Source organism: Hyaena hyaena, unplaced genomic scaffold (assembly GCF_003009895.1).
Source record: "Hyaena hyaena isolate Hyena2069 unplaced genomic scaffold, ASM300989v1 scaffold_154, whole genome shotgun sequence".
NCBI lineage: Eukaryota > Metazoa > Chordata > Mammalia > Carnivora > Hyaenidae > Hyaena > Hyaena hyaena.
In genome coordinates this window covers 561,519-576,753 of record NW_024080786.1, presented here as the reverse complement: position 1 = coordinate 576,753, position 15,235 = coordinate 561,519, and the positions used below count along the sequence as shown (strand labels likewise).

The 15,235-nt window shown below is 37.5% G+C and overlaps 1 protein-coding gene across 1 annotated transcript in view; it reads right to left on the bottom strand.

Moving 5' to 3' along the window:
* Positions 1-5,653: 5,653 nt before the first annotated feature.
* The window catches only part of HAT1 (histone acetyltransferase 1), a 60,348-nt gene continuing 50,766 nt past the window's right edge, over positions 5,654-15,235 (bottom strand). Inside the window, exon 12 of the mRNA XM_039239218.1 lies at positions 5,654-6,098. Within this exon, the coding sequence (XP_039095149.1) occupies positions 5,931-6,098 (168 nt within the window). The 3' untranslated portion in view covers positions 5,654-5,930. The remainder of the gene's footprint in view (positions 6,099-15,235) is intronic.

Here is a 15,235-nt window from a genome sequence, read left to right as displayed (position 1 = left end):
GGATGAATATTCATCCAGTGTAGCAATGGTTCTCAACCAAAGGTGATTTTATCCCCCAAAGGACATGTGGTGATGTCTAGACACATTTGGTTGTGACAACTGGAGATGGGGGTCATGCTAATGGCATCTAGTGGATAGATGCCAGGGATGCTGTTAACCGGCTTACTGTGCAGAGGTCAGCCCCATACAACCAAGAATGGTCTGGCCCCAAATGTCAGTAGTGCTGAGGTTGGGAACTCCTGCTGTAGAGCAATTCTTTTTTTTTTTTTTTTTTTTAATTTTTAAAAATATATTATTTATTTCTGAGAGAGAGAGACAGTGTGAGCAGGGGAGGGTCAGAGAGAGAGGGAGACACAGAATCTTAAACAGCCTCCAGGCTCTGAGCTGGCTGTCAGCACAGAGCCCAACGCGGGGCTTGAACCCACGAACCATGAGATCATGACCAGAGCCAAAGTTGGTCACTCAACTGACTGAGCCACCCGGGTGCCCCTGTAGAGCAATTCTTCGCATGTTAAGGTTGGAGAAGCTAAGCAAGACTAAAGGAATAACAAGTCAGGTGTATATGCTTAAGCATTCAAATCATTGTGACTTTAAAATAATTCCTATTTCTCATTGTGAATGAGGATGGTTGAAGTCCAGTATGCTCCTGTCTGTATAGTTTATTCCACATTGGTACAATGTCAAGCTTCTGTAACCTTATGTTATTTCGAGTTTATTTGTAAGGATAGTATAGTATAGTCACTAGAAGAATGAGATCACACTAAAGGACATGATTTTTAGGGCTTCAACGTACAGGTATACTTGCACATGTATGAATAGCACATGTATATGGCTACGCATTGCAGCACTGTTTGCAGTGGGAAATATTGGAAACAACCTAAATAATTGGGGACTGGTAGAGTAACTTACAGTATACCCATACAGTGGAATACTAGGCAACCATTAAACAGATAGCTTTAATGATCTCCAAGATATATCAAGTTTAAAAAGCAAGTTAGTGGGGGCGTCTGACTGCCTCAGGGCATGATCTCACGGCTCATGAGTTCAATCCCTGTGTTGGGCTCTGTGCTGCTCTCGGAGCTTGGAGGCTGCTTCAGGTTCTGTGCCTGCCTCTCCCTTGCTTGCACTCTGTCTCTCTCTTAAAAATAATTTAAAAAAGCACGTTGGACAACAATATATGTAGATTACCATATATAAGATATATGTGTGCTCATTTATTCATATGCATAGATCTCTGATTATACACACACACACACAAACATACATCATATATTCTGATATCTTGAAACAGAGATTGTTTCTGGAGGAATTTTTCACTGTATGCCCTTTTGCATTTTTGTGCTATGTCCATACTACTTGTTATATACATAAAGACAGCCCAGCCCAAGTCAATGTGTAAATGCACCGTATAACCCTACTATAACACATAATACAAGAATGAAATACGTTATAATAAGGATATAAAAGAATATGGAAACACAGAAAAGGTGTAGATGTTGAAAATGTTGAGACTAAGGAACTTCAAGCCTTACTTCAAATAAAGCACCATTTAGTCATTATAATCAAACATCTTTTCTCTAATACTTCCTTCTCTGTGATTATAAAAAGAGGGCAGTTGGGGTATTTGGTGCCTAGGGTGAATGTCACGCAAGTGAGGTATTTTCCAGATGGTGATGAAAAAAAAGCCCCTCTTACAAAGAGCTTAGTGGGCTGGCATGCTTAAGACTTGGTTGGCTTACTTGATGGAAGATGAAATGAAGTCAGAAGCCTAGAGTATAGTCCTGGCTTTGCAACAAATTTATAATGTGACCTCACACAAGTGAACCTCTGGATCTGTTGTCCATCTATAAAGTGAGAGTGTAGATCCCAAAAGACAAAAAAAAAAAAAAAAGGGTAATTCTTTTCAGGGAAAAAATTTCATAAAAAAAAATGGAAGAATATTCAGTCTTCCCATTAAGCAAAAGGAATATAAATTTGAGATTTTATATCTATTGAAACAAAATCAACATCCCATGCTACTGAAATTGTTAAAACTAGTGCACACATTCATGTTAGTTATTTACAAGCCATTATGGAAAATATGGCATGTTTATGTAACTAAGCCATAGAGATATTCCTACCCTTTGACTCAGTAACTACATTTCCCAGGAATTTATATTAAGGAAATGATTTAACAGATACAAAAATATATATACACAGACAATTCATTTGAATTATAATAAAAAAACCTAAATAGTTTATTATGCATACAATATGAAATACTGTCCATCTGTTAGAACCATTTTAAACATTGGAAATGTTAAAAATATTGCTATATTCAATGTATATACAAAAATACCATACAAATGTAAAATAGTTTCATTTAGAAGGAAGAATTATGGGTACTTTATTATTTAATCACTATTTTTTTTTAAATTTTTTTAAAATTTTTATTTCTAGGAGAGAGAGAGATAGCGTGAACAGGGGAGGGTCAGAGAGAGAGGGAGACACAGACTCTGAAACAGGCTCCAGGCTCCGAGCTGGCAGTCAGCACAGAGCCTGACACGGGGCTCGAACCCACGAACTGCGAGATCACGACCTAAGTGAAAGTCGGACCCTTAACCGACTAAGCCATCTAGGCGCCCCTAATCACTATTTAATACTGTTAAACTGACTTTTAATTTCTAATAAAAAGAGCTTAAGAATGAACTTAAAAGAATTAAATCATTTGTCTTCTAAGGTCTATGATTCTAATCATTTTCCGATACAGAGTGCTTTGCTGTTCACTTTCCTCTAGTAGGCAAGGATGGCTGTGGATGAGATAAATTTCAGAATAGACAAGGTTCTAATACATCAAGCTGGGGCCCCAGCAATTTGGAAACAATCAGAGGAAACATGGTTTCCCCTCTGACACATAAACTCATCCTATGTGGCTGAATATGTAAGCTGAATTTTGTGTGACTTACAAAAATGTTTTTATTTTTTGCATACTACATCCACATTCACAGTTGGGTATAAAAGCAGTAAGAGTGAGAAGAAAAGATATGAAAAGGATAAACATGTATCTTAGAGCAGGGCAGGAGTCTAGAGAGAATTCTAGTATAACCTCATTTTACAGATGAAAAACCTGATGCTTAGGAAAGAAACATGTTTTTACCTATGGAGTAAATGCAATTTTGCAGGACAGAGAAAAAAATTAAGGGTGATGGAGTTGGGGGAGTGGGGAAGATCAGGGAAAGAGGTAAAGGCAACAAGTAATTACAGTAGATGTGTGTATGGACGATAAAACGGGTGATGACTACTACTGGAAGGTGGAAAGTGATCACTAGGGCCTAGAGGGTAGCTGTGGTTCATATATTGTCCTACACACCCATCCTGGTATTTACTTATACTACACAAGGTCCAGATCTATCAGATTTTCACCTTTCTAAATCCAATGAAGGTACAGTCTTTCAAGTCCCAAAGATTAATGCTAAACCAGATTTTTTAAAATCTATAAACAGATCACAGAACATTCCTTAAAAAAAAAAAGTACAGAGGGGCGCCTGGGTGGCTTAGTCGGTTAAGCGTCCGACTTTCGCTTAGGTCATGATCTCGCGGTTCGTGGGTTCGAGCCCCGCGTCGGGCTCTGTGCTGACTGCCAGCTCGGAGCCTGGATCCTGTTTCAGTCTGTGACTCCCTCTCTCTCTGACCCTCCCCTGCTCACGCTGTCTCTCTCTCTCTCTCTCCTAGAAATAAATAAAACATTAAAAAAAAAAAAAAGTACAGAAATTGGTATCCCACTGGATTTTTCTGGTTTCTACATAAAAAAAGTATACTGAAAGATAACTTGTTTCGATTGTACTGCCTCCCACTCCCACCCCTCAGAGCTCATCTTTAGGTATCAATTGTGAATTTTTTAAATTTTTTAAATTTATTTTTCAGAGAGAGAAAAAATGTGCACAAATAGGGGAGGGGCAGAGAGAGGGAGAGAATCCCAAGCAGGCTCCACACTGCCAGTGTGGAGTCCAACATAGGTCTCCATCCCAGGAACTGTTAGATCATGACCTGAGCCGAAATCAGGAGTCGGGACATTTAACCTACTAAGCCACCCAGGTGCCCCTTGATTATGAATTTTATTTTTTTAATTGTTTTTTAAGGTTTATTCATTTATTTTGACAGAGCGCAAGTGGGGGAGGGGCATAGAGAAAGGGAGACACAAAATCTGAAATGGGCCCTAGGCTCTGAGCTGTCAGCACAAAGCCCAATGTGGGGTTCAAACTCACAAACTGTGAGATCACGACCCGAGCCTAAGTCGTACACTTAGTTGACTGAGCCACCCAGGCACCCCTTGATTCTGAATTTTTAATTAAAAAAATTTTAATTTGCAAATTTAGGTGAAAAGCAAATTTTCATATATTTTCAGAAAGGATTTTAAAACTGAACTAGTTCATTCTATCTATAGCAAACTGTGTACATACTCTCAGGAATCAACCAGTTTTTCTTAAATTTTTTAATGTTTATTTATTATTTTTAAGAGACAGAGAGAGACAGAATGCAAGTGGCGGAGGGTCAGAGAGAGGGAGACACAGAATCCAGAGGAGGCTCCAGGCTCTGAGCTATCAGCACAGAGCCCCATGCAGGGCTCAAACTCACAAACCATGAGCTGAAGTTGGATGCTCAACCTACTGAGCCACCCAGGTGCCCTTCAACCAGTTTCATCTATATACAAGCTTCTGAGAGGAGACTAAAACTTTTGCAACACCTTAATTCTAAGGGGGTGGCTTAGTGCTGCTGCTATGCTGCTGGCCTCAGTTATTTTGTGTCCACAGGGTACTGGTTACTTTGATTCTATGTTTGACAGGTTTTACTGAAGGAAAACTGACCTAATGACAAGATAGTACTTGTCCAAGTTAGGATTTTGCCTTAAGCACTGAACAAATCAGATTTTAAAAGTAAAGTTCAACTTACATCCCATTTTTGATGTTATACAATACTTCACTTACAGGCACACATTATATAAACACCAGGCTTTTACTTTTAATGATTCTGTACCAAGCAATTACTTATACTCTAATAGAAAATAAAGTAAGACTATAGTAATTTACTGTTTTTTCCCCTATTGGATTTCAGCATCTTCATAACCGTATAACAAATCAGAACAGATACACACCTCATTTTACACAAGATATATTTCAATAATGGTGTGTAAACTGACTTTTATAAGCTGATTTCTTATTATTTTACATTATGTTTTATAAAGTGTTTTGCTAACTTTTTAAAAGAAAGTTTATTTTTGTTTATGCTAACTTCTAAATTATCTTCAATTAATATGTGATGTCAATGTTTTAGGCTGTATCTAGTTTCTTTTGTCTCTTTAACCCACCTACCCCCAGAGAGCAGTTAATAGAGGAGTTTACTTAAAATAAAACAAATCTTACTAGGAATGTTTCCTATTTGGAGAAATCACACAGGAAAAACGATTACTAGGAAGAACTTCAATATGTTTTAAAGGTGGCAGATGTAAAATCTTAGAAGCAAAGATTCTATATGGGACGAATGATAATAAAAGCCGAAAAGCGATCTGTGACATGAGTAGACCTAGAGGGTATCATATGATGTGCAAACCTCAAGTTTTTTAATGAGACTGAAAAAATTTATCCTAAGTACTTAAGAATCATATCACACATTAGCATATCACAACTATGCATTTATTATACTGTTAGGAAGGGAAGCAATTGCAGTGATATTTCAGAAGCTATATATTTTTTAAATGTAATATATGCTCATAGACTCTAAACAGTATTTTAAAATATACAATCTCTCCAAAAGAAAATATTCAACTAAAGATAAGATAGATAACTTTTAATGTAAGTCAATGTTACAAGATTTTAAGATTAAACTCATCATCAGATTTTCCACAACACAATGTACAGAAATTTGCAAACTTCCTGTACGGAGCAGAAAAACCTTTACTCTTGAGCGAGGCGTTCAATTACACGTCGGTAATCTTCCACAAGTTCCTGAAAACTTTCTTCCAGCTGTTCATGTTGCATGCTTATTTCTATTTGGTTCATCTGGTTTGTCAGTTCTTCTGGTCTGAGACATTTTCTCATTTTAGCAAGATCTCTCTGCTTTTTCTAAGCAACAAACACAATTATTGGTTAGACTAAGAAAGAAGATATATTTCTTTATATTCTTAGAATTTTAAGTCTCCACTGTCAGAAATAAAGAGTAGGAATATGCCCAAATTTGTCCCATATGGCTTTTTTCCTTAAGGATGCCTAAGTACATGTTTTAAAGGTTTTTTCCCTTAAGGAGGCCTGAATTACAAACCCTCTAAATGGAGTTAACTAGAAAATTTGGAATCTGTGTCGACTGATGGTAAATATATATGTCACTAACACCCCCCTCTCCAAAGCATTAACAGAGAAGTGGCCAGTATAGATATTCAAATTATGTCTTTAATAAATAAATACATTAACTGAAAAAAGACAACCGAGATTAAGTGCTATTATTCTTCATTTCACTATTCAATCATTAATTCATTACATTAAATTCCAAACTGCCTTTTTCCTGCCACTAAATTCATTTCTAAGTTTCCTTAAAATGTACTTATGGACCATATATTATTTTAACCAAAACTGTTTGAAGAGTTTCAGGAAGATAAACCAAAAACTGTCACATCTTAAAAAGACAATATTAACTAGCACTTACTGAATCTCTACTATCCAGACATATATTATCTTATTAAACCCTCCCCATTTTACTGAGAAGAAACTCATGATGAACCAGTAGGGAGCCAGTAACAACTTTTAAGCCAGGCACTGTGTCTGAACAATACTGTGTTAATAATGCTGAGGATGGGACAGGAGGACTAAGTTAGCAGCTACTGCAAAAATTTAAGCGAGATGATGAAAGCCTCTCACTTGAGAAGCCAAGTCAATAGGAATAGAGATGGAGGGGAAAGGGCAGATTTAGGAAGAAAATACTGGGTGATGTGGGGAATTAAGAATGACTACAAGGGGTGCCTGGGTGGCTCAGTTGGTTGTGTCCAACTCTTGATCTTGGCTCAGGTCATGATCTCAAGGTTCGTGAGATCAAGCCCCACACTGGGCTCTGCGATGACAGCGCAAAGCCTGTTTGGGATTCTCTCCCTCCCTCTCTCTCTGCCTCTCTGGTGCTTGCTCTCACTCCCTATCAAAATAAATAAAAACTTAAAACAAAACCAAAAAAAAAGAATGACTCCAAGACTCCTGGATAAGTGGCAACACTGCAATACAGGAAGCACTGTGATGCATGAAACTTTCATACATTTTGGGCAAATATTATAGATTAATACATTAATCCTCTTTTTACTAGAGTATGTACTAAAGAGCTAACTTATGTACATAAAGATCAGGGGTTCCTGGGTGGCTCAGTCAGTTAAATGTTGACTCTTGATTTCAGCTCAGGTCATGATTTAACAGTTGGTGAGTTTGAGCCCTGTGTAGCGCTCCACACTGATAGTGCGGAGTCTGTTTGGGATATTCTCTCTCTCTCTCTGCTCCTTCCTTATTTCTGCTTTCTCTCTTGAAATAAACTTTTTTAAAAAATCAAAAATCAAATATATTAACTCATGTAATTCTAACTCTGTAAGATAGGTAGTCTAATTTTAATTTTCTACAATTGACAGAAGAAAAAACAAGATATAAGAAGAGGTACTAGGAGAAGCCAGGATGCAAACCCTAACAATCTGACTGGAAGTCTGTATTGTTTAGTCTCTATATCTAACTGCCTTTCAAAAGACAATTAACAAAAAAAAAAAAGGCCTGGGGCACCTCGGTGGCTCAGCTGGTTGAGCACTGGACTCTCTTTTTGTTGTTGTTGTTTAATGTTTATTTTGAGAGAAAGAGCATGCAAACATGTTCATGTGCAAGCAGGGAAGGAACAGACAGAATCTCAAGTAGCCTCCCAGGTGCCAGCGCAGAGTCAGAGAATATTAGACTCTTGATTTCGCTCAGATCATGATCCCAGGATTGCAGGATTGAGCTCTACAAAGGATTGTGCTGAGCGTGTAGCCTGCTTAAGATTCTCTCTCACCTATCCTCCCTCTGACCCTCTCCCCTGCTCACAAAAACCCTCTAAAAAAAATTTTTTTAAATAAAAATTTTAAAAAAACCTAAATCCATCCTAAACACTAATAAATGTCCCTTAAAGGGAACCCTAATAATTTTGGAATACTAGGCAAATGTGTCATGATTACTACTTAAAAAGCTCAAAATACAGCTAAATTTATAACCACACATTTTATTTATTTGTTTAAAGTAAGCTCTACACCCATTGTGGGGCTTGGATTTACAACCCTGAGATTAAAAGTCACATGTTCTACCAACTGAGCCAGCCAGGTGCCCCGATAAATACATGTTTTTAAAGCAAGGTAACAACAATAAAGTTTGCAAATAAGCCTTTCTGACACTACAAAAACAGGTTGATACTGGGTCTAAATTGGTGGAGCTATTAGTAAATAGGTTGTTGCTATTGTAATCCTAAATTTAAAAAGTTAATTTCATTAGTGTAAGATGCCCCTCTAAAGCAGTGCTTCTCAAACTTTAATGTGCACAAACCACTTGGGGACCTTGATAAAATCCAGGTTCTGACTCAACAGGTGTGGGGTGGGGCAAGATTCTGCATTTCTTTTCTTTAAAAAAATTTTTTTTGGTAACATTTATTCATTTTTTTGAGAGACAGAGACAGAGCATGAGCGGGGAAGGGGCAGAGAGAGGGAGACACAGAATCTGAAGCAGACTCCAAGCTCTGAGCTGTCAGCACAGAGCCCAATGCAGGGCTGAAACCCACAACTGTGAGATCATGACCTGAGCTGAAGTCGGCCACTTAACCAACTGAGCCACTCAGGCACCCCATCTTTTTTTAATGTTGATTTATTTATTTATTTATTTTTTTAATGTTTTATTTATTTCTAGGAGAGAGAGAGAGACAGCGTGAGCAGGGGAGGGTCAGAGAGAGAGGGAGTCACAGACTGAAACAGGATCCAGGCTCTGAGCTGGCAGTCAGCACAGAGCCTGACGCGGGGCCCGAACCCACGAACCGCGAGATCATGACCTAAGCGAAAGTCGGATGCTTAACCGACTAAGCCACCCAGGCGCCCCTAATGTTGATTTATTTTTGAGACAGAGAGAGACAGAGCTTGAGGCGGGGAGGGGCAGAGAGAGAGAGAGAGAGAGAGAGAGAGAGAGAGAGAATCTGAGGCAGGCTCGAGAGACAGAGAGAGAGAGAGAGAGAGAGAGAGAGAGAATCTGAGGCAGCCTCCAGGCTCTGAGCTGTCAGCACGGAGCCCGACGCAGGGCTCGAACCCACTAACTGTGAGATGATGACCTGAGCCAAAGTCAGATGCTTAACTGACTGAGCCACTCAGGCACCCCAAGATTCTGATTTCTAACAAGCTCCTAAGTGAAGTTAATGTTACTGATCTACTGACCACACTCTGAATATCAAAGTTCTAGAGAACTGATGAAAATTCAAATTTATTGTTCCTAAAACCCATGAAGACAGTGTACTTTTTACTCTGTCAATCACATGGATGAGAAATGATTTGGTTCTGCTGTAAAACTTATTGACTATACTATATAAGGGCATTTAACTTAAAAAAGCAGTTCAGGAACTAAAGGGTAATTCACCAGTAAATTAGTGTGGTGTGTGAGAGGAATAGAAGCTATTTTCTAAATTGCTAACCAATTATAATGTTTATTTAATAATTGATCCCCCCTGTTTAAGATACCTCCAATCATATTAAATTCTTATATATAACAGAACATCATATTAAATTCTTAAGTATTTCTAGACTATCAAATTTTGTTTCAAATAACCCATAAAATGAATCATGTGCCAGTAATATACTATACTTATTTAGCATCCTCCATGCTCAGTGCAGAGCCCAACAGGGGCTCAATCCCAGGACCCTGGGATCATGACCTGCGCCAAAATAAAGAGTTGGACGCTCAAAGGACTGAGTCACCCAGGTGCCCTAGCGTACTGTTTTAAATTATTATGCTGTTTTAAAATCTGAGCTTATATCTCCAATTTATCTCCCCCTCCTCACCATACTCAATTTCTTCATTGTTTAGTTCTTTTAGATAGATGTCAGAATTAAACTGTATTGTAATTTTTGACATGATAGAAAATCTATGAATTTAAGAGCTCTAAAATACACAGGAATGAAAAAATGCCTATAAATAGCTTTATGGATAAAAAAACTATTTGAGCTCCTCATGAACATGTAAGGTATGATTCAATTTTAAAAATAACTAAATTAAGATATTAACCTTTAATATTCCTTAAACTGTACATATTCCACTCTCTATATGTATATTAAAAATTAGTCTTTCGACAATGAACTATTTGTAAAAAATAAATAAATAAATAAATAAATAAAAATGTATTTTTCTGTAAAAAAAAAATTAGTCTTTCAAAGAATGGGTAAAAAAGGGGAGCCTGGGTGGCTTGATGAATTAAGCATCCGACTTTGGCACAGGTCATGATCTCACGGTTCCCAAGTTCAAGCCCTGAGTCAGGCTCTCTGCTATAGTACAGAGCCTGCTTTGGATCCTCTGTCCCCCAACCTCTCTGCCCCTCCCCCACATGCTTTCTCTCTCTCTCTCTCTCTCTCAAAAATAAATATTCAAAGAATGGGTAAATAAATAAAAAACCCAAACTGATTTAGGAAACATCTCTATCCAGCAAAGAAACACACATTGGGAGAACATATGAAACAATGAAAGGTAGAATTGAAGACTGGAATAGACCTCTATAAGCTTCAGAATAATTTTTTCCCTCTAAAAACAAGAACTTAATTCCTTCATAGATTAGGGCAGTTCATAATTTATTCCTTTTTTTATTTACTCATTTATTTTTAAAAAAATTTTTAACATTTATTTGTTTTTTGAGCAGGGCAAGGGGGGTGGGGGGCAGAGAGACAGGGAGTCACAGATTCCAAAGCAGGCTCCAGGCTCTGAGCTGTCAGCAAGAGTCTGACACGGGGAACGAGATCATGACCTGAGCTGATGTCAGATGCTTAACTGACAGAGCCACCCAGGTGGCCCTGTTTATTTTTGAGGGAGAGCACAGGAGTGAGCGAGGGGCAGAGAGAGTGGGAGAGAGAGAGAAGGAGAGTGTGGAGCTCAAGTGGGGCTCAAGGTCACCTGGTGGGGCTCAAACTCACAAACCGTGAGATCATGACCTAAGCCGAAATCAGACGCTTAACCAAGTCACCCAGGTGCCCTGGCAGTTCATAATTTTTAATTAATCAAGACAAATTAAAGATGGCATTATTATAAACTTATTTATGTTAACATTTGGTTTGAATATGAATTTATTTTTAGAAAATAATCCTTTCTTCTTGTCTAGTTTTCACAGGTTCCAAGAGGGCTTACAGATATAACCTCAAAAATGCTACCACCTCTAAGGGCTCTTTAATTGCTATTGGCTGAACTAGTCAGTAACTTTTGTGAAGTACAGAGATAAGGTTCTTTTGGGAGAATTTTAAAATGATAGTGGTGTAGAAGCACATTAATTCCAAAGACCTTCCAAAAGACATCTTTTAAAACATGCACCACTGTATTGCATTTGTTTCCGTTCATTCTTAACTATGGAGGTATTTCCATATTATGGAAGGGGAAGCCTAATACCCAAGTGTTAATAAGTTGTCAACAATCACACAATTTCTAAAAGAACCAGACTTCAAAATTTTATATAAAATATAAATTTTATATTTGCAAAGCAATTAAGAATTAAAATACTGCTGTGAAACACTAATAAAAGCTTTAATGCTAAAACCAATCAGCTACACCGATACTTCCTTTGTTAGCTACATTGTTCAAATGTAAGTTTTCTTGAACACTTAAAATTATTTATGTACTAGAGACGAGAATTTCTTTTTGTGCTTAAAAAATGATTCTAGTTAATATAGGTTATTTTTCCTCTTTTGGCATTGATAAAAATGAATTATCAGTGTTTAAAACTTTTAAAGTAAGGCACAAGTACTTCTAATAGCTACCCAAATAATTTCTTAGGAGGATAATGTGTTTAGACTGATAGGTAAACCTTAGGGGCATCTGGGTGACGCAGTTGGTTAAGCATCCGGCTTCGGCTTAGGTCATGATCTCATGGTTCATAGGTTCGAGCCCCATGTTGGACTCTGTGCTGACAGCTCAGAGCCTGATGCCTGCTAAGGATTCTGTGTCTTCCTCTCTCTCCGCCCCTCCCCCGCTCATACTGTCTCAAAAATAAGAATGATAGGTAAATTTGATTCCTCAAATAAATTACACCAGTACACAGAACTGGTGTAATTTGCTAACAATCAATAAATTACTTCATATCTCAGTAATAATTTAGTGACAATCAAAATTATAATCTTTTCATAAAACTTGGAAGTAAATATGTAAATTTTACACTCCAAATTTTCCCCATTGGGCCTACATTTAAAGATTGAAAAAAACTCTAAATCATATTGAACAATTTTACTTTATTCTTCAATATAATTTTACATTTACGAATGCTGTAATAACAAAGTACATAATATCAGACTGGAATGACAAATTGAAGAAAATCATCTGCACACATTCATCAAAAAAAATAACAGCACTTCTCCTATGCCTATAGGACATTTAACTCATTTCTAGGCTTTCTTTAAGTTTGTGGTAGGTTTCCCATCCCAAGCACTGGGACTATCAACCTAAAGGAGGGAAGGGGGGGCCCTCAAGCTTTCCTGGTTTTCTCAGCGGGATAGAATACTGGATAACTGAACTTATTAAAGTTACATTACTATATATATGGCTCAAGCAAGTATCTGAAGAATTTGCAATCTGTGTGTGAGCTTTAGTGCAAGGATGGTAGTACTCAGCAATGTTGAAAACCTAAAGATTTAATTTAATAAAGCTTTCAGTGGTCTTTCAGATAGATGACTTGTTTGATAGGTGAGATACTTAATTTAAAAAATCATTACTGTTTTTTAAGAGTAAAAAATACTTGCTTTTATGAAGTACAGAAATTCCTATTTGGCATGAGTTGGGACTTACACTTAGAATTCATCATCTCTCATGTGCTACATCTGCCTATGTAAAACATTAATCATGAGATACATAATTTAATACATTATTTTACTTTACTAAAACAGTGTTTTAATACAGGCATACCTCATTTTATTGTACTTCACAGATATTCTTCTTATAAACTGAAAGTTTGTGGCAACCCTGCATCAAGCAAGTCTACCGGCACCATTTCTCCAATGGTGTTTGTTCATTTCATGTTTGTGTGTCTCATTTTTGTAATTTTTACAGTATTTCAAACTTTTTCATTATTATTATATTTGTGGTGGTCAAATGATCTTTGATGTTACTATCATTTTGGGGCTCCACAAACTGAGCCATATAAGATGGTAAACTTAATGTTGTGTATGTTTTTTAAAAATGTTTATTTATTTTGAGAGAGTGTGTGAAAGGGGGAAGGGCAGAGAGAAAGGGAAACAGAGGATCCAAAGCGGGCTTGGTGCTGACAGCAGAGAGCCCAATGTGGGGTTTGAACCCACACTGTGAGATCATGACCTGAGCCAAAGTCAGATGCCCAACTGACTAAGCCATCCAGGTGCCCCATGTTGTGTATGTTCTGAGTGTACCACTGACCAGGTGTATCTCCTTGGGCCTTCCTATTCCCTGAGATACAACAATATTGAAATTAGGCCAATACTAAATGAACCTTACAGTGGTCTCCAAGTGTTCAAGTGAAAGGAAGAACTGCACATCTCTCACTTTAAACCAAAGCTAGAAATGATTAAGCTTAGTAAGAAGGCATACTGAAAGCTGAGATAAGCCAAAAAGTAGGTCTCTTGTGCCAAAGAGGCAAAGTTGTGAACACAAATTTCTTGAAGGAAATTGGAAGTGCTACTCCAGTGAACAGACACATAAGAAACCAAAACAGCTTTATTGCTGATATAGAGAAAGATTTAGTGGTCTGGATAGAAGATCAAACCAGCCACAACATTCCCTTAAGCCAAAGTCTAATCCAGAATAAGGCCCTAACTTTCTTCAATTCTCTGAAGCCTGAGAGAGGTGAGGAAGCTGCAGAAGGCAAATTGGAAGTTAGCCAAGGTTGATTCATGAGGTTTAAGGAAAGAAGTCATCTCCATAATATAAAAGTGCAAGGTTGAACCAGCAAGTGCTGATGTAGAGGTTACAGCAAGTTATCCAGAAGATCTAGCCAAAATAATTCATGAAAGTGGCTATACTAAACAACCGATTTTCAAAATAGACAAAACAACCTTCTTTAAAAAAAAAAAAAGTCTGTCTATCTATTTAATCAATTTCTACACCCAACGTGGGGCTTGAACCCACAACCCAGAGGTCAAGTGTCACATTCCCTTCTAACTTAGCAAGCCAGGAGTACCAAAACAACTTTCTATTGGAAGAGGAGGAGATGCTTGGCTTCAAAGCTCCAAAGGATAGGTTGAGTCTCTTGTTGCTAATACACCTGGTGACTAAGCTGAAATCTGTGCTCAAGGACCATTCCAAATATTCTAGGACCCTTAAGAATTATGCTAATTTTACTCTGCCTGTGCTAGATCTATGGGAAAAACAAAGCTTAGATGACAGCACATCAGTTTGCAACACAATTTACAGAATATTTTAAGCCCACTGTTGAGACCTACTGCTCAGAAAAAAAGGATTCCTTTTAAGATATCATTGCTCACTGACAATGCACCTGGTTATCCAAGAGCTCTGTGGAGATGTACAACGAGATTAACGTTGTTTTCATGTCTGCTAACACAGTATCTATTCTATAGCCCATAAACTCAGGAGTAATTTTGATCTTCTCTCTTACTATTTAAGAAATACATTTCATCAGGCTACAGCTGCCATTGATAATGATGCCTCTGACAGATCTAGGTAAAGTAAACTGAAAACCTTTGGAAAGGTTTCACTATTCTAGGTGCCATTATGAACACTCGTGATTCATGGGAAAAGGCAAAATATCAAGCTTGAGAGGAATATCGAAGAAGCTGATTCTACCTCTCATGGATTACTTTGAGGGATATAAGACTTCAGTGAAGAAACAGCAAGAGAACCAGAATTAGAAGTGAGTCTGAAAGTGTGACTGAATTGCTGCAATCTCATCATAAAACACGAACAGATGAGGAGTTGCTTCTTGTGAATGAGCAAAGAAAGTAGTTTCTTGAGATGGAAACTACTCCTGATGAAGATGCTGTGAAGACTGTTGAAATGACAAC